Source organism: Aplidium turbinatum, chromosome 18, assembly GCF_918807975.1.
Source record: "Aplidium turbinatum chromosome 18, kaAplTurb1.1, whole genome shotgun sequence".
Taxonomy (NCBI): Eukaryota; Metazoa; Chordata; class Ascidiacea; order Aplousobranchia; family Polyclinidae; genus Aplidium; species Aplidium turbinatum.
The window spans coordinates 96,505-117,642 of NC_137489.1; the positions used below are offsets into that span (position 1 = coordinate 96,505).

General features: G+C 41.2%; 1 protein-coding gene across 1 annotated transcript in view; it reads left to right on the forward strand.

Moving 5' to 3' along the window:
* Window positions 1–8,519, forward strand: part of LOC145787997 (inactive phospholipase C-like protein 1) — a 47,895-nt gene extending 39,376 nt beyond the window's left edge. Inside the window, exons 14-20 of the mRNA XM_082599836.1 lie at window positions 1,093–1,179; window positions 1,246–1,358; window positions 3,442–3,527; window positions 4,958–5,066; window positions 5,136–5,348; window positions 5,434–6,269; window positions 6,335–8,519. Of these exons, the coding sequence (XP_082455962.1) occupies window positions 1,093–1,179; window positions 1,246–1,358; window positions 3,442–3,527; window positions 4,958–5,066; window positions 5,136–5,348; window positions 5,434–6,269; window positions 6,335–6,820 (1,930 nt within the window). The 3' untranslated portion in view covers window positions 6,821–8,519. The remainder of the gene's footprint in view (window positions 1–1,092; window positions 1,180–1,245; window positions 1,359–3,441; window positions 3,528–4,957; window positions 5,067–5,135; window positions 5,349–5,433; window positions 6,270–6,334) is intronic.
* Window positions 8,520–21,138: the final 12,619 nt, after the last annotated feature.

Here is a 21,138-nt window from a genome sequence, read left to right on the forward strand (position 1 = left end):
TCACTGTGCAAGAAATTGACATCCAACTCTGCGCTGCTCAAGTGCCTAGCAGGCTCTTGCTTGGGAACAAGGACTGACACTTTGCGTATAGTAGCCTTAGCCCTTGTCTACTCCGCAGCAGAGTGCTGTGCACCTGTTTGCGCACAATGACCGGATACCTGCGTCCCACACCATTGGATAATATCCCCATTCTTGCTTGCATCCAACCTGCTGACTGTGCTGAGCTTCGTCGCGAAATTGCCATCCTGTCTTTCGGTCAACGGGCATTGGAATCCCACCATCTTCTTCACTCCAATGTCTTTGTTCCCTCAAACGAGCGCCCCTGTCGACTGAAATCAAGACACTCTTTCGTGCCGCTGCTCAACTTCTGATCAACAAAGCTGATGGACAAGACATATCCGCGGTTACTTGGACGGACCATAAATGGAATTCTGAATGGAAGTCAAGTACCACCAGACTCCATTTGCTCATTCCCGACGCTGACACACGCCTCATCGGCCTGACACTACAAAGACAGGCGTGGATGCGCTTCAACCGTCTCCGTACGGGCGTCGGGCTTTTCCGCTCAACCATGCACCAATGGGGAATGGCCTCTTTCCCCTCCTGTAAATGTTGTGCTGAGGAACAGACTGCAGACCACATCATCAATGACTGTACCATCTTCAAGCCACCTAATAGAGTGGAAGGTCTGTGTGTCATGGATGATGAAACCAAAGACTGGCTGGCGGCTGCTCTCTCTGGTAGCCTTCCGGTGCAGTCCGGGAACATCGTCAATCTGGGGTGGTAAAAGGATAGACCTTCGGCCCCAGAGGCTCACACGTCGAAGAAGAAGATATTTATATTTCATCACTCGGTTCATGACTTACATGATTTCCGTTTTGACTATTTAGACTTCACCTAAAACCTTACTATACTTTGTGATGTTAACAAGCGTTTCGGTCCTGTGCAACTCTTAGTTTTGATAGTTTCACCATTCTGTGTTAGGTTAATGAATTATTATCTCATCATCCGCAAACTGAAGTTCTTTAGTACAGTATAAACAATAATAATGTGGTGGATTCCATCAAGTAACCATCATATTACATTGCGCAGGTGTCAACATACTAGTTCCGTGCACGAGAAAACTGCCGCGATGTTGGTCGAAAAGTTTCCAGAAGATTTTGTGATTCACAATAAGAAGTGAGTGCCACTCTAGTCTTGTTTTAAATTTTCATTTTTTGTAGTAAACAAACAATTTTGTTTTAGATTCTTAACACGGGTGTACCCAAGTGGAGTCCGGGTGGACTCAAGCAACTTCAACCCTCAGGATTATTGGAACTGTGGCGTCCAGATAGCCTCCCTTAACTACCAGACACCAGGTGAGACTTGTTGGATTGTTCTGGTGATCGGTGAGTATGAGGCGCTATTTTCACACATGGCTACATCCATATTTAACATTTTGAGTTGCAACTGACTTCGGTCTCATTGAATACTTCATTTGCAACATGTTGTGAGTGCCCCCTATTATTACCACTTATCGATTCATGAATCAGAAGGTGGACCGGTTGTACGGCATTGAAGCAGAACATGATGCATCTGGCTTGCTGGACAAGACCAAATGCCTGCAATGCCGCTTCAACCATCTTCTCATAGACTCAATGTTTCCACAAGTCCACCCACATATTCAGTGCCACTTCAACCATGTTCTCATGGACTCGACGCTTCCACAAATCCAATCACCTGTTCAGTGCCACTTCAACCATCTTCTCATAAACTCAACGCTTCCACAAATCCAACCACCTGTTCATTACCACTTTAACCATCTTCTGATAGACTCAACGCTTCCACAAGTCCAATCACCTGTTCAATGCCACTTCAACCATGTTCTCATGGACTCAACGCTTCCACAAATCCAACCACCTGTTCATTACCACTTTAACCATCTTCTGATAGACTCAACGCTTCCACAAGTCCAATCACCTGTTCAATGCCACTTCAACCATCTTCTCATGGACTCAACGCTTCCACAAGTCCAACCACCTGTTCAATGCCACTTCAACCATCTTCTCATGGACTCAACGCTTCCACAAGTCCAACCACCTGTTCAGTGCCAGTTCAACCATCTTCTCATAGACTCAACGCTCCCACAAGTCCAACCACCTGTTCAGTGCCACTTCAACCATCTTCCCATAGACTCAACGCTCCCACAAGTCCACCCACCTGTTCAGTGCCACTTGAGCCATCTTCCCATAGACTCAACGCTCCCACAAGTCCAACCACCTGTTCAGTGCCGTTTCAACCATCTTCTCATGGACTCAACGCTCCCACAAGTCCAACCACCTGTTCAGTGCCACTTCAACCATCTTCTCATGGACTCAACGCTTCCACAAGTCCAACCACCTGTTCAGTGTCACTTCAACCATCTTCCCATAGACTCAACGCTTCTACAAGTCCAACCACCTGTTCAGTGCCACTTCAACCATGTTCTCATGGACTCAACGCTTCCACAAATCCAACCACCTGTTCATTACCACTTCAACCATCTTCTCATAGACTCAACGCTTCCACAAGTCCAATCACCTGTTCAATGCCACTTCAACCATCTTCCCATATACTCAACGCTTCTACAAGTCCAACCACCTGTTCAGTGCCACTTCAACCATGTTCTCATGGACTCAACGCTCCCACAAGTTCAACCACCTGTTCATTACCACTTCAACCATCTTCTCATAGACTCAACGCTCCCACAAGTCCAACCACCTGTTCAATGCCACTTCAACCATCTTCTCATGGACTCAACACTTCCACAAATCCAACCACCTGTTCAGTGCCATTTCAACCATCTTCTCATGGGCTCAACGCTCCCACAAGTCCAACCACCTGTTTATTACCACTTCAACCATTTTCTCATAGACTCAACGCTCCCACAAGTTCAACCACCTGTTCAATGCCACTTCAACCATCTTCTCATGGGCTCAATGCTCCCACAAATCCAACCACCTGTTCATTACCACTTCGACCATTTTCTCATAGACTCAACGCTCCCACAAGTCCAACCACCTGTTCAATGCCACTTCAACCATCTTCTCATGGACTCAACGCTCCCACAAATCCAACCAGCTGCTCAGTGCCACTTCAACCATCTTCTCATAGACTCAATGCTCCCACAAGTCCAACCACCTGTTCAGTGCCACTTCAACCATTTTCTCATAGATTCAACGCTCCCACAAATCCAATCACCTGTTCAATGCCACTTCAACCATTTATGCACTCGGACTCTTCGTCTTATTGATCTCATTCAGCATGCCATGGTCTGACAGTTGTTTCTGTATTTTATTGTTTGAACCTTCTGGCCAAGAGGCAGCCGTCCCGTCACTTTTGCAATGATATTATTGTTACGAATTGTTTTATAGGATTCCCACCCACTGCTTTTGTTAGTTGGTTGCGAACCTTGTATTTCAGGTTTGATGATGGACATCAACGATGGGAAGTTTTCCATGAACGGTTGCTGTGGTTATGTGCTCAAGCCTGCCATCATGCGGGAGCCGGTATGTTGCCGACATTTCGTTTCTGTGTCGCCATCTTAAAATGTTTGACGTTACCCAACTTACAGTCCAGGGTTAGGGTTTGAAAATTTCATGATCAGATCACCGCTTCAATGCGTGATGGAAGTCTACAAGTAGATCTGCATCAGGCATTGCAGAGTGCAAATGCCTTGTAGATTTCCATCACGCATTGAAGCGGTGATCTGATCATGAAATTTTCAACGGTTCGAGAAAAAGTTTTCTCTGCCTATAAAACGTTGAATGGTAGTTTTATCAAATATTTCTGGAAGCTTCCTTGGTTTCGTATTATCTGAATTTTCTCAACTAGCTACTCTCCAAGGCGTCTATGATCAATCAGAGTTGACTCTGTCAAGGTAACAATCATAGATGGTCCTGTAACCGGTGGTGAAATTTTCTAAAATGGATGAGACTTTTGATAAATTCTTCAATCAAGAAAATGAAGTATCTTCTGACAGGTGTCAAACCCACAACAATGCTTGATATGAACGACTCGGTTACATGTCTTGTAATGAAAAGAAATTTATTCTCACACGAATCAGTTCAATCATATATAGCTAAATATCGATTTCGATCAGCTAGAAGCTAGATCATCTTCAGTTAAACTTATTCTATTTGAATAGCTTAATTAGCTTATAAGCTTAACTGAAGATGATCTAGCTTCTAGCTGATCGAAATCGATATTTAGCTATATATGATTGAACTGACTCGTGTGAGAATAAATTTCTTTGCATTGATTTATTCTTATTTCTTTTCGATTTAACGTGTACTTTAAAAGGTCGTCGCTATTTAATTGGATACGCTACTATATTACATTGTATTATAATCACTGAAATCATATTGAATTGATATTAATAACAATACCGTCTATTAAGTTTCATTGCTTATCTAAGTATTGTAAATTAGTATACTTCGGTAGATGTTCTTTGTGATGGTTGTTTTTGCTTTGAACATTAAGTCTGTTTTAAAAAAAAAACATAAGCGAGTAATGTCGGTCTGGAATTGCATGCGGGAAGTGATTTTCTGATGTCTCTGGATTTATTAATATTCAATTGAACACTGAGAATATGTCCTTATAATCTTTGCAATGTATTGTATTGAGTTTAAATTTGGCCGTTGTTATTGCGTTCATAAACGTAGTTGCACTGATGAGAATTTAATATTCGAAAACGCGTTCTGCAACACTGTTTTTGCACTCTGCAATGCCTGATGCAGATCTACTTGTAGATTTCCATCACGCATTGAAGCGGTGATCTGATCATGAAATTTTCAACGGTTCGAGAAAAAGTTTTCTCTGCCTATAAAACGTTGAATGGTAGTTTTATCAAATATTTCTGGAAGCTTCCTTGGTTTCGTATTATCTAATTGGGAAGTGAACAGGTCGACCGCTCGTCAACCTTCTAAATTGCTTTCAGCTGGCGTACTATAGCTCGCAGATGCGTGACACCAACCCAGGTCTCTCCCCCCAAACGCTCTACCTTCGTGTGATCAGCGGCCAGAACTTTCCCAAGCCCCGTGGTGGAGGTCAGTTCATCTTGTTAGCTCCTTGTTCTTCGTGGAAACGACATTGACCTTTGATCATTGACCTTGCAGGGGCAAAAGGTCACGTGATTGACCCTTACGTGCTGATCGAGTTGTTCGGGGTGCCCAGCGATTGTGCGGAGCAACGGACAAGGACAGCCCCCAATAACAGCGGGGGTTCCCCTATTTTTGACGAAGCTTTTGAATTCCGTCTTTCCTTGTCCAGCCTCGCCCTTGTTCGGTTCGTTGTTCTTGATGACGATTTCATCGGCGATGAGTTCATAGGTAAGGCGACTTCGTGTTGATCTAGCTTACATAATGTCGATAGAGCCGCCAGTACAATGAAGCTTACACTTATATCCCATCACAGGGCAATACACGATTCCATTTGAATGCTTGCAGCCGGGATATCGTCATTTACGTCTCCGTTCCATATTCGACGAACCTCTTGAGAACGCGACTCTCTTTGTTCATATCGCTGTCACAGATTCGGAAATCATCCCTCGATTGTCTGGGGGGGCAACTTCCGTCCAATCATCGGTGGGACGGATCGGGAGCAAGCGCTCGAGCACTCAAAAGAAGATGCGCAAACCCCGCCAGCGTAAAGAATCCGACTCTATTCAGATTATCGAGGTTGGTCACCCTGAACTGGATGACGTCTTCTTGGGGGTAGGAGAGCACCTGCAAGCTGCCGCCACCTTGCGGGAGTCACAACGCTGGTCATTATCTTGCTTCCGTGACACCTGCGGCGTTTCCGCGCTCGCTTCGATCAAGCAATGCATCCGCGCTCTGGCTCAGCGCGGTCGATCAGACGCGTCGATCATCGACTCGATGACGACATCGCGTCATAAGCGAAAATTTTCGACTCCCGATTCCGAAGAATCTGATGTAACGATCAAGACAGAGTCGCGTCGAAGAGCGGCATCCACAGACGGTGAAGTGGCGCGGTTACTTCGACAAACTTCCGATACGTCACAATCATCGAGCGAATCAAGCACGACACCCCCTATCCTTGTTCGATTGTTACGTAATGATCGGAGGATATCGCTCCAGTTGCAAGGACAATCTTCAAATAACGAGTCGTGGAGAAAAACATCTGTAACTTTGGATGCTCTTGTCGCTGATACATTGGCTCTGATCAACGAAGCCGCAGCATGCTCGGATGTGTTGACTTCAATTTACGACAAAGCTGCTGCTCGTTACCAGGTTAGTATCACATGTGTTACTTTCTTGTATTGTGACATCACATAACCTTTGTTTCTTTGTTCCAGGATCTACCGACGCTGCTTGCAAACGGGAACCACGTCAGTTGTGACGCTGAACATTCTCGTAGCGTAACCAACGCCAACCCGACCAAACGCGGATCAAAGTCGAAAAAAAAGCACTTGACCGAATCTGAAGGCCGGCGGCGGAAAACTTCAGATGAAAACTTTCGCTGGAACTGTAGCGTCATCAAAGGCCAGCGTGATTTACTTATGACGTCATACAACGAAGCAGAAGTTTTATTGAGCGAGATGTGGGAAGCTGGGGTTAAGTACGGTCTGGTCGATACCCGGCAATCATCCGACCAAGAATTAAATGGTCTTGATGCTCTTCAAACAAAATCCATCAATCAAAACGCCAACAACAATCAACTCAGCAAATCATCGATTCCTTTTATTCGTTCAGTGTCTCAATTGACGCGACCTCGTTCCAAGTCGACCTCGAAGCTAACTGACCCCCCCTCGTTGGAAGCTCCTGGTCCACCTCTTCTGTAGTGCACCATGTTCCATCAACAAAGTCGGCAACTGACCCCTCGTTGGAAGCTCCTGGTCCACCTCTTCTGTAGTGCACCATATTCCATCAACAAAGTCGGCAACTGCCCCCCCTTGTTGGAAGCTCCTGGTCCACCTCTTCTGTAGTGTACCATGTTCCATGAACAAAGTCGGCAACTGCCCCCCTTGTTGGAAGCTCTTGGTCCACCCCTTCTGTATTGCATCATGTTCCATCAACAAAGTCGGCAACTGCCCCCCCTCGTTGGAAGCTCCTGGTCCACCTCTTCTGTAGTGCATCATGTTCCATCAACAAAGTCGGCAACTGCCCCCCCTCGTTGGAAGCTCCTGGTCCACCCCTTCTGTAGTGCATCATGTTCCATCAACAAAGTCGGCAACTGCCCCCCCTGGTTGGAAGCTCCTGGTCCACCTCTTCTGTAGTGCACCATGTTCCATCAACAAAGTCGGCAACTGCCCCCCCTCGTTGGAAGCTCCTGGTCCACCTCTTCTGTAGTGCACCTTGTTCCATCAACAAAGTCGGCAACTGACCTTCCCTCGTTGGAAGCTCCTGGTCCACCTCTTCTGTAGTGCATCATGTTCCATCAACAAAGTCGGCAACTGCCCCCCTCGTTGGAAGCTCCTGGTCCACCTCTTCTGTAGTGCACCATGTTCCATCAACAAAGTCGGCAACTGCCCCCCCTCGTTGGAAGCTCCTGGTCCACCTCTTCTGTAGTGCACCTTGTTCCATCAACAAAGTCGGCAACTGACCCTCCCTCGTTGGAAGCTCCTGGTCCACCTCTTCTGTAGTGCACCATGTTCCATCAACAAAGTCGGCAACTGACCCCCCTCGTTGGAAGCTCCTGGTCCACCCCTTCTGTAGTGCACCATGTTCCATCAACAAAGTCGGCAACTGCCCCCCTCGTTGGAAGCTCCTGGTCCACCCCTTCTGTAGTGCACCGTGTTCCATCAACAAAGTCGGCAACTGACCCCCCCTCGTTGGAAGCTTCTGGTCCACCTCTTCTGTAGTGCACCATGTTCCATCAACAAAGTCGACAACCCAACGTCGCTTGTATTGATCTTGCAATCCTGCCAATCTAACTTCGAAGGCGGCCACGAACATCAACAATGGTGGAAGGTGTTCATGACGTCACAATCATGGAGCGCCTGCTAAGCAGCAGTCATTTTTGCTCTTAAATGTTTTCTTGTATCAAAATAATGCCACATTGAATATTTAATCGTGGATTTATTTTAACGTTTTACTTCAACTTCTTGATGAAAAATTTTAATTTATCTTTGGCAAACGAGGTAGGTCGCTTAATGTCGCACCCCGAAATGGGTTCAAAGTCTCTTCCCTTAACGCAGGACACTTCAAGCAGCATACCCACATCACAGTTGCCTGGTCTCAGTTTCACGTCAATGATGAAACAAACTTTTAATGAAATTTTTTTGCTTTGCAAAGAAGGACCAAAGTTTTGTTGCTTCTTATTTATTATTAGAAGGCCATTGCAGTTTCAGATACTTTATTGATCCGTTGCGCAATTATTTTAATATCACCGCTCAAAATTTTATGAAATGGCATCTGTGATAATTTCTGTGTTGGCGGTCTGTTGGTGCAACGACAAAGTCGATCCTGAGTGCAACGAAACCTTCACCGTCTTTCGTTCAGCATCTCATGATGTCACCATTAAAGTGGAAACAAAGCGTGCGCGTGTCAAGAAACTTTCTTCATCTGGAACGGCTCACGCTACATCATTATCTGAGGTGGCTTTCAGTCAACGGGGTAACCAGATCAATTTTACTGGGGGGTATAAGAAAGGGGCAAGGCTTTTTCCCGGATGGGGCAACATTTTCAGTCATGACCAACAACGATATAAATTGCTTTAAAATCGAGGTTGACGGTTAAATTTTAATTGACGATGAGAGCTCAACTTTGGAAGTTTTTTTTGGACTGGTAATGCGCAGGGTAGCCATCTTAGAATCCCGGGAGGAGGAAATGAGTAGCCGCTGGAAGCCTACCCCCAGAAATTTTTGGAAAAATGTTTAAAGTTACACATTCTAAGAGTAATTTCAGCCAGGGTTGCGATTGTTGCTTTTTTCGGCGACAATGCCGCTGGACACGCGCCGTCACTATTCGACAAGCCCAGTGCCTTACGGGAAGAAAAACTGAGATAGGATGTCAGGTCGAGGAACAATCTGGAGAAAGCATCACGTGATGCAATCATAAGAGTGCCGACTTACGTAAATTTTCTTGCAACAGGTAGTAGCGTACTTCAAGGTAAGGCCTAAAAGCGACGCTTCACGCGAGAAATTCCTGAGGCTGTACCGACTGCTGTCTTATATTCGTCACCAGCCATTATTCTGCAGTGCAGTCCAACGCTCTCATAATTCAATTGTTTAGCCCTTTCAAGTTTCAATTATTATTTAATTAGCTTTGCGCCTTGCAACCCGCGGATGAATATTGTTTCGCATATAAATTAAGAGACTAGGTATGAATCTTTCTTTTTCGATCAACACGTTTCTTATGGCAAGACGTGACGCTTTCTGAATTCGCTCTGATCGCTGCTGCAACAACTGACGCAATACAAGATGATTTCTCAAATCTAGTGTTGCTTTCAAGTCAATCCAACCAGCAACGTCTACCCCTCAACCCAGAAGCCTTCCTTCTCCAACCCAGAAGATTCACCTCAACCCAGCAGCGTTACTCCCCAACTCAGAAGCTTTACTTCAAACTCAGAAGCGTTACAAGGCGTCCTCGCCGCCATTTTGAACACGGCGGGAAAATGCTTTGATAGAAGTCCCAACGCCTGGAATGAAACATTTCGCCACACATGTTTCGTAGTGCAGGCCCTTAGGGGAATCTTTAGGCTAAACGTGTTACACGTTTTTTTTTGCATATTTTTGCAGTTGATCAACCCAACTTTGATTTTAGTGGGTGCCGCAACTTTTTGGGTCACGTAATCACCCCCAAATCGGGGATTTCCCCAGAAATCACGTTTCAGCTCTTTTTACGTCATTTTTGTGCAATTACATATTTGATTTTTGTATATTTTAACTTAAAAAGCACATACAAATAAGTGAGACAAAATAAACACGAAATAATTTGATTGATGACGTCATCACATATATTTTTTGCTTTTTTAACCTATTTTGGTTGTTTGCTGTTGGTTTTAGTTGGAGTACCGGTTACTAAAACCATTTCACAATTCCTAAAAGTAGTTTCGTCATGATTGCATCTTTTATGACGTCATCATTACATTATTAAAACTAGACAACTTCAAATTCAGGAACCAAAGGTAAGTTTATTCCGAAAAAAGCGATCAAATACTCTCATTATAAGTTTTGCAAATGCTTAAAATTTTACAGTTACAAGCAATAACAATAATTCCAGTACAGTATGACACAATAACGACGTCATCAAGGGAATAACCAGAAGAGCAGCTACCAGGGGTGAATTTTCCTTTTGGTCATGCCAATTTAAAATAATATGTAGGCCTAATTATGATCTACAAATCAAATTAATACACGACCCCAGATGATGCAATGTCAGAGTCTTAACACTGTTAATTCAAGATGAAAAAACTAGCGGTTTTCGATGTTAAATTCCTACCATACGTAATTTGATGTTAAAAAATTCGTGTACGACAAGTTTTTTCAAGTTACAAGATAGAGTTTAGAAAGTCAAAAGCATTTCTTGAATGATCAGTGTGGATTGGAGATGAAACATCAATGTGGATTGAAGATGAAACATCAGAGAGGATTGGATATTTTGTGGTCGAATTGCATGTTTCGTACTCGCACGAACAAAGACTTATTGTGCATTTTATGGATTTTTTCTTACAGGAACATCGAGAGCCACAAGTAGACTGACAAAACGGAACAAGCTGATTTGCATCATTATGTTTCCAACCCCAAGCTAAAAGAAAAGGTAGTTGCTGAACATTTACGAGGCTTGATTTCCGTATTTCAGCTTGATGTATCGCTCTGCGTGTATGTTGCATCAGAGCAGCTGACGTTGGTGGCAGCTTTTCAATAGTGCAACCATTGGTAAACATCATATAACGGCATTCGTCTACATCCGTGATAATAGGACCATTGCCATAACGAGCTATGACATACTTTTGTATGTCATTTATAGAACTAGGTGAGCTTGAGAAATTCAGAGAGTTAAATAAGCAACACATTGCGGTAAGATTAAGCATCCAACAATCCCAAGCCTTTTTTCCAAAGACGAAACAGTATCACAGATTGTGATAGCATAAAACAAAGGTAAAGAAGCGCAAATCATCGGAGATTGAGGTAAAGATGAAACAATATCATGGATTGGAATGAAGCGAGTTTTTTCTCCAAATTCAACCCATAGTTTACAGATTTCTAACTTGTCAAAACACGAAATTGCAATAATTACCACATTAGTATCTACTGTTTTGACTATGGCATCGGATTTTCCATGTTTCACATGGAGAAACATACGGGTGTCTGCCTCTTCGTGATCACATGGGGAAACCTCAGACATGTTTGATTGTTAAGAGTTGTATCTAACGATGTAACAACAATCGTAGACAAGTTTGGATCGACTGAAGTTCACAGCTTGTTGAACCAGTTGATATAACGCAGTTTTGTTGCTGTCATTTCCCAAAAACTCAGACCAGTTGAGAGGATGACGAGTATTACTTGTGACAGCCACGTAACATCCAGACCCTGTTTCTTGCAGAAGATAAGCCTCAAATAGCTACTGCCATCACAGAACATGCCAGCAGTGTGATGTCAGCCGATTATGAAGTTTTAGTGAAAGAATCTGCCTCGAAAACCGATCACTACGTCCTTGATGGAGGGTTCTTGTTGCATCGAGTGCCATTGAAACTGGAGACAGTTATGGGTCTATTGCACAGTCGTATGCAGATTTTACCATTCGTCATCATCGCTTAGCAACGGTGGTCTTTGATGGATATGGTGGTCCGTCTATCAAAGACAATACCCATCAAAGACGCGGCATGAACGTCCACCCGGTTGTTCACTTTATTGTAAACACTAAGTTCATTGGAAAGAAGGAGCAGTTCTTGCCTCGAGCTTCCAACAAGGAAGGATTAATTTCTGCTCAACTGAGGAATAGAAGCTGCAATGTGATGAACGCTCCAGGTGATGCAGATGTTGACATCGTCAAGACGGCAGATGGACAGCCCTCATCGACATAGTACGACTTTAATTGGTCAAGACACGGACCTTTTAATATTGATACTACGCTATGCCGACATTGACCCAGACATTAAAGACCTCTACTTCCGCTCCGAAAAGGCTTACGCAACCAAGATACACGACATCAACAAACTTAAAGCAATCATCGGACCAGACATAATTATGCATAGGCCTACAGCTCCTCTTCATTCATGCATTCACCGGTTGTGATTCAACGTCAAGGATATTTGGTATCGGGAAGAAGACGCTTTCAAGAAACTAGTGAAAAGTCAACCAATAATCAAAGAATGTGCAAATTGCTTTATTCTCCCAAATCAGACAGACTACATCACTAAGGATCTTGGAAACAAAGCTATGACCGTTATGTTTGGCAACGATGGCAGTAGTAACCTAGAAACACAGCGATACAATACATTGGTCAAGAAAATTAAAACAGCCAAATCCTTTGTTCACCCTGAACGTTTGCCACCTAGGGGAAGGTCGGGTTAGTTGACTCATTTTTTACTTAAATGCATCTAACTCCAAACAGTTTCTTTCTACCAAGCTGCAAACTACAGCAAATATAAAGAAAGCTTCACTTTAACTTCAGGACTTGTTTCAGTGCGATAATGAGCTTTCAGGTATAATTTTCAAATGCTTCAAAACTGCTACCGAATTGAGTCAACTAACCCGATGATGTGGGTTAATTGACTCACCCTGTGGGATAGTTGACTCACGCTGAATAGGTATATTAGTCCAGTCGCTGAATGATTTGACCCGGAAAAAAATAATACCAAGCTGAAACTTTGTCAGGAGGTTCGATTGGTGATGTGTAGTCACCAAAAAAAAAGCCCCATGATTCCCCCTTGGGAATAGTGAGTTTTGGCCATTTTTCCATAATGGCCGTAGCCCCCATAAGCCAAAAATTCGAAATCGTCTAAAATTGATGTTTTATACCTCATTCGAAAGATAATTTCATACTGAATCACTTTCACAAAAGAACTATGGTCAAAAAATACACACATTTGAAGTTATTAGCCATTAAATGCGGACTATAAGGCAGAATCCACCATTAGGCTTTAGCCTGGCGGATTTTTGTGAGGAGTGACAAGCAATGAATTACTCCATGGTTAAACCAGAGCTTACGAAAAAGTGTACAATTTCCCATCAGAAGTTACTCCTCAAACTGATTTAGGAAAACTTAATATATAAACAAAAAGTCTCCATAAAAGTGGAAAATTTCAACCAATTGTACCGTAGGTGTAGAAATTCAAAAATTGCTGAATCTATAATTTTTGGAATATTTTATCCTGAATTACTCCCAAACCAATATTAACATATTTTTGACATTAAAATAGGCTACACCACACTGAAAAATGTTGACCGGTAAATAGCAAAATTGTAGAAATTATGTAAAAAAAATATGAAAAATGTTCCATATTTTGTATTAGAATAAATCAAAGATATTCCGTCCATCATCATCGTCGTTATCATTATCACTTGATTCGTAAACTTCGAGTACCGTATCTAAAATTAATAACATTGATCTTTATGAAATATCTGACTGCATGTCACCTGACATAGCCTATAAATAGTTGAAGTCACTCCAAACAACTAAAATAATGGTCACATGACTTGCTTCTGTTGTAATGAATTATGGCGTTATACACTTATTTTCATCTTAATTGACTAAAAGCTTGATTATCCAAGAAATTAGAAGACATTGAACTGAAGAACTGTTTACCTCTTTATTTTCACATTCTTCACCATGACAACCACTGCATGCTGTTACACAACTGAGGCCATGCTTCTTACATGAACATCTCTTTGTACCACACTGATTTTTCGTTGATTGGCATTTGCATCTTATAACCTGCAGGAGACACTCTGGAGAAACTTTATTGTCCGTCATTATTGGAGAATAATTGTTGTCTTGAAGTTTCCAGCCCCACTCCTCTTCCTTTGACTCTATTTCCCTATTGCTTAAAAATTTCCATATGGTTACTTGATGATGTGCACGAAGAGCATGGTAATGAGCTGCTCTGCTTGTTGGTGGCATTTTTCTGGTTCCAACACACCCTGGGTTGCCATCTCCATATACTTTCTATCACTATGTCCAAAGTAAAATAGTAATGGAAGGTATATGAAATGATAACTTATTACAGGGATGTTTAAAAGATCAAGGAAATTATCTTAAATTGCCTCTCTTCTGCGTTAATTAGTTAAAATGTTGCACCCTTATTCACAAATGCAATGTCTTTGAGATTCGTGCTAAAATGCTGATTTGTTATGTGGTTCTTTAATTTTCTGTAGGCTACTAGGGTAATATAAAGTGATCTTCAGTGAGCAATACATATGTATACACTATACAATAACTGACTGAGCCAATACTATTAAAACTAACCTGAGATTCGTTAAGGTTTCAAATTTCTTTTCACCATACATTGCTACAAAGGTTGGTTCTGCTAACATTGCAATTTGAGCTTGGTCTTCCCAAACATCACTCATTTTCATAGATAAATCTTTCAGTTCATCAGATTTTTTCACAAGCTTGAGAAAGCTTACTTTTCCTTTTCCAAATGGAGCCGAAACAGTATCACAGCCGGACCATGCATGAATAAACAGAGGATGCTCTCTGATTGTCTCCAGTGGTGGTGGTACAGTTTTCATGCTCCATCCCTTCTGAGCCCTTTCTTGGAAAAATACAACATCTTGAAAATCTCCCTTCCAATGATAAAGTAACATAACAATGATGTCTGTGTCGTCGGCTACAACAACAATAGGATTTCGTCTGCTTGCAGAAAGATTGATTGCTGTTTCTACAATTTCAGTGTCAGCATCATCATCACAGTTACCGTAGTTACTTGCTGTCCATCTTTCTTCAAACTCTCAGAAATCAGATCAATAAGTAGAGCTTTGTTGTGTTCATTCGAAAGAAAACGATCTTGTGTAGCTGGTACAGAATTGATAGACGCCACTTCAACATTTGGACACTTTTTACTAGCAGTTTGTCAAATATGTTCATATGACTTTGCACAGTAGAAGCGTATTTATATCCATCAAAGATAACATGAGCAGAACCATAGTGTCATCTAACATAAGATACATAGAGTTGAGCCAATTCAGCGAATGTTGAGTCTTTCAACCATCTGACTCCGTGAAGTAGGGCACCTCCATCAACAACATACAATCTGGTCCAATTACCAACAGCTTCTGTATTATTCATCAGTGCTGTTCTCAAAGCAGCTTTATCAGATTTTCTCATAAGTCCATCCTTCAACAGTGAAGGAGGATATGGTATCATTTCGAATGAAAAGTAGGCTACTTCTCAACATCGTCTTCACGTTCTGCAATAGCGGCCAGTCTTGTAAAATGAATGATTGGAATGACATTTATGTGTTCCTTGTCTGTCTTTACAAAGATTCCAAGTACCTCAAGTGGTTTAATGCAGGTTTTGTGTTGAATAGTTGCAGTTGCTACATTTTGACCATCCAATGTTTTATGAATGATTGCTCCTATCTCCTCTGATCTCTCACAATTAACCAAATCTTCTCCAGATATAGAAACCCAGCCGGATGTCAAGGAATGTAGATGCTCATCAGAAAAAGTAAATGGATTGCGTTGTTCAAGCCAATCTCTAAACATTACATAATCATCATAGTCGCGCTTGCGTCTGGAGTCGCCCATATCTATGTGCTGTTCACTTGACTTTATATCTAGCGCGAAAAGCACCAGGCTAAAGCCTAATGGTGGATTCTGCCTTATAGTCCGCATTTCATGGCTAATAACTTCAAATGTGTGCATTATTTGACCATAGTTCTTTTGTAAAAGTGATTCAGTATGAAATTATCTTTCGAATGAGGTATAAAACATCAATTTTAGACGATTTCGAATTTTTGGCTTATGGGGGCTGCGGCCATTATGGAAAAATGGCCAAAACTCACTATTCCCAAGGGGGAATCGTGGGGCTTTTTTTTTGGTGGCTCCACATCACCAATCGAACCTCCTGACAAAGTTTCAGCTTGGTATTATTTTTTTCCGGGTTTGACCATTTTTTTCAGTTCAGCGACTGGACTATATAGTAAATGGACATTTATGCGAAATGCATGTATTGGCATTAAAGGAATTGTGTGTAGCACCTAGTTAATGGTTGACAAACGAAATCAGCTGTTGTGTTTCTACAATTGAGATAATTCCAGCTGGTGCATCTATAGCCTACAGTATTACAGTTGATGGGGCTTTTTCCTGCCGGACAGAAGTTGAAACCACCCTTTAGTAGCAAACAAAACACAGTAGTAGGCCTAATTAACGAACGAACACTACAATTGGTTGCAATTCAAAACAAATCTATTAATATGTAGACCTAGTAGGTTAATTGACTCACTGAGTCAACTAGGACGATCGCCAATGAGTCAACTAACCTGTCAGTGCCTTAATCAGAAAAAATGTCTGCCTTTGATTTTCTGCTTTGAGAAGACCAACCAAAGTTATATACAATTTGCAATCATAATTAAAGTATAACATTCCAAAAAAATCATTTCATACATTCATCGACAATAAGAGATACAACATTACGTACTCTATCAAATTTTACTTTCTGTAGTCAAAAACATACTTTCTTGCATAACTTTTCAACCCTTGCATTCAGACATGTGAACCTTTCATGGCCGTCATTGAGTGATCTGACTAATGAAACCACGGAATAACTTTCGCGCTTTTACGCATGGCTTGTTAGAAACTTGCGGTGAGTCAACTAACTTGCTGAGTCAACTAACCCGACTTTCCCCTACATCATCCTTTACCAAATTCCACTGCCTCAGAGTTTACTACCAGATTATGGTCAGGATGGGTAGGCTACTGACGATGGTATGGATGCTCTAGACTGGGGATGGAAAGTAGACAATAATCAGATGGTTCCAATCATGACGGACATGAAAGCTGCCCCGGACAACCTACTGAAAATGATCACTGCAATTGCGAATCGTGTTCACCTCACTGTAGTTGCCGGAGATATGTGCTACCATACCATGCTGGATGTGGACCATGCCAAACTGGTTCATGTGTCCATACAGCAATCACATAATTACAGACGATGACATCGAGAGTGACAGCGATGAGCATTAGTAATACTTGATCCATTTGCTTTCTTTACGCTGATTATGTCAAGAGTCTACATGACCACATCGTATGAGCTCTTTATGCCTGCTCAGTTAACCCAAATATATATAGAAATCCCTGTGATAGAAATTTACCGGGTTTTTTAATAAACAATAGGGGAGACCGGGGCTAAAAGTAACAGGGGTAAGTTGTAACACTATCATTTTCTCCCCAACTAAACAGAAAAATGTATTTCTCTATTGCGCCCTCTATCAAGTGTATTGTAGCTAAGTTACAGAGAAACCCTCGTTTCAATATCTCTCCGTACAGTTGAGTTATAACGAAAAGCATTTTTTGCCTACTGAAAGTAAAATTTTAGAAAAATAAACTTGTAGTTACTACGACAAGAAAAAGTAAGCTAGAGGGCTGGTCTTTGTTTTTTGATATAACCATTTACTTAGGTATTTAAAAAATTAAAGGTGACCAAAAATATGTGGCATTTTATTGGTGAAATATCGAACAGTTTATGGCTAACTGCTATTGGGGCAAGATGTAACAAGAGCTGTGTTATGTTCTTTGGCAGTAAATGAGCTAGATTACTTGGTAACTGTTACAATTATGAGTAATTATAAAAGAAAAAGTGAACGTGGGAAGATTCCACCTGCATCACTAGAAATGAGTCTATTCGAAAAATTGCCAAAGATTACAACATATGCCATGTGACTTTGTACAGACTGGTTAAGAAAGTTAAAGGTAAATTTAACTAGCCTACCTAAGATAGCTTACTGATTGTAAGAAAAAACATTGAACACCTGTAGGCCTATGTCTTTCGAGCGTATTCGAACAGTAGACCGGGAGAAAACTGGGTCAGGTGTGAAAAGTGCCATGGTTGGTCGCATTCACAATGTACCGAGGGATTGCCAAAGTATTATTGTCACCTTTGTGAGGAGTAAAGGAAAAATGTGAATTTTTGAAATGCCTATTATATTGTGTGCAGTTTTGCTTCAGTGTGTACCTTCTGGTGAACATTTTCTGACCTTGAGGAGTGAATAAACCTTTCTTGAGCAAAAGTGAATGTTCAGTAAAGTGTTTGCTATTTATTAGCAGCAAAAATATTCTGTTACAACTTGCCTCTGCCTGTATTACAACTTGCCCCAGATCCGGGGCAAGTTGTAACGCTCGATTGAAGTTTTTCTAGGCCAATTTTCTCAAAATCCTTAATTCATATCACAGGGCTTTAGGTGGAATAATATGCGTAAATGGTTTACCTATACAACTAATCTCCAAAAAATTTGCTCAGACTTGTTTTTACAGACATATAATAAATAATTCAAAAAATGTTACAACTAGCCCCGGTCTCCCCTACATTGTTATTGTACATTTTTAATTGTTTTGGCAGCCACCTTGGATTGCCATATTGAATTTATAAGCTATCAGATAATTTAACAATTCTGAGAATGGTCTCATTGGCTTCACAAGGTATAAAAACCTAGATATAGACACCAAAACTACACGTTTTGGTCATATGATAACCTAGTTATGGTCAATTTACCGTTATTTTAATGGTTTGGCGGCCATCTTGGTGTGCCATATTGAATTTATAGGCTATCAGATAATTCAACAATTCTGAGAATGGTTTCATTGACTTCACAGGGTATAAAAACCTAGATATAGACACCAAAACTACATGTTTTGGTCATATGATGACCGAGTTATGGTCAATTTACTGTTTTGTTCAATGGTTTGGCGGCTATCTTGAAAATAACCACTTTCCGGAAGTTGGATTCTGTCACGGTTTCTTTTTATCTATTACCAGGAAAAGGACTTGGAAAGGTTCAATGACGTAGTTTAATGGGTCAAACCGAAAAGCAGTCAATTAAATTCACGGATAGTTCTACTAGTGAGATGATATATATGAAAACGCTTGAAGGACTCCAACGAATGGTGCACCACTTCCAGCAATTAATCAAAGTAACAGTAAACAGCAATAGATTCCAACGCTTGCGGCTTTTGATCGAGTTTAACGTGATCCACTCACAGCTTCTCATACGATTCTAATTTCAATCAGAAATTATATTAGCATCAACTTTGCTTTACTCGTATTCAATACTTCAACTCTCGTTTAACAATAATCTTTGCGTCTATTAACAACTGCTACTATTATTACAGCAATGATCTCTCATAACCAACTCATCATAATAATCAACTCATCATAATCACATAATCAACTCAATAATAATCATTACGCAAACTACACCACTATTTATAGAAAGTTGTTTCGGTCTAGTAACATCGAGAAGGTTACGTAATGTCACATTGTTCTATCAAGTTGCAATAAATGTCAACAAGCAGAAGCTTAAAGAAGGTCACGTAGGGTAGAGGACTCTTACATAATAACGATTTCGTAATCAGAGATCCATTGGTAAACATCCTTGTGACATCATGACAAATGATATTTGGTGATTGAGAAAACAACAGAATGTTCGAGGTTCGCCTCTTACAGAATGGTCCAGAACTACGTTACATAACAAAGATTTGCAATCAAAGGTTACTTCAGGTCAATAACCAATAATAACACATCGCACCAGAATTTTACAATCAAAACAACACGCTCGTTGAAGACACAAAGCAGTCCATTGCGAGGCCTTGCACATTGATTGTGACATACCCCCCCCTTAGAATATTGTTGCAAACAATATAACAACACAATCAATACAAAACACATTACAAAACAATTAATTACACGATAAATCAATTCTCATAATTTATCTTCAACGACTCAATAGTCCATCGTTGCATGATCTACCAACGATAGCGTTTCTCAAGACAATGATCATTACGTTTACTGTGAAAGTTTTCACCGTCCTCAATGTCATCAGTGCACCGGCGAGCAAGATGACCCATCTTCATATATCGGAAACACTTCCTCTCCGGACAGTCCTTGGCCAGATGACCTTCTCTGTGACAGTTGTAGCAAGCCTTTTCATCAAAAGGGCAGCTCCTGGCTATGTGTCCAATCTCTCCACATCGGTAGCAGTGGTTGTCACGGCAACGTCTGTTTTCCGAATGTCCGCCGTCAGCAACGCACTCCCTGGCGAAGTGTCCGCGTCTACCACATCTATAGCAAACTCCAAATGGTCGTCGCCTGCCTCTTCCCCTCGGTTCTTCGCGCTCATTGTATCCATGGCCGTGAGATCGTCGCTGATTATCTGCAGAACAATCTCGAGCAAAGTGACCATTCTTGCAACAAGAATAACAAGTAGGGGAGACTGGGGTAAAGTGTGCAATGGGGTAAGATGAGCAACCCCTGTTTTTGGAAAAACGAGTCGGCGGAATTTTTTTATTTTTATTCTGGATGTATCACTCATAATGCCACTTCATTCAATGTATTTGTTATGTCCACTGAGAATTGCATTTTACAATGGCACGCAATTATATCAGATTATACTGCTTATGTCGAAAATTTGAAATTTTTATTTTTTTGCCAAAAACTGAATAACTTTATTGTTGCACTATGTAAATCAAATCTGTTTTTTTTTGTATTGGTAAGCATAAAGTGTGAGGATATTCAATAAAACGTTCAGGTTGGTTAGTCTTGTAGTTTTTTAAATATTTGTAATTTTGTCACAAAAATTAGGATGGGGTAAAGTGTGCAATGCTAGTTGAAGTAGGGGAGAGTGGGGTTAGTTGGAAGGCGGGGTTAGTTGAAAAATGATCATTTTTTTAACTCTCGATAACTTTTTTTAAATATTTACTGCCAACATGTGAAGTAGTTTATAAAAGCACATAATCCATGTTAGTTTCGATTTCTTGAGTCAAGGTATACCTGTTTGGCTGACAATTTCCTATTTTCTTACTTTGGAAGTAAAATTTTTGGCGTATTAAAAACCATCTTATGCGTCGATATCGTTAAAGATAGGCAGAAGTTTTTTTGGTGTGTGTCAGCTGTAGATGTTCAACAACACTAAGACATAAACAAATTTTAGTCCAATGCGCCATGCTTGAATATTTTAGGAAAATAGTTTGTCATATGCTAATGGGGCTAGTTGGAAAAT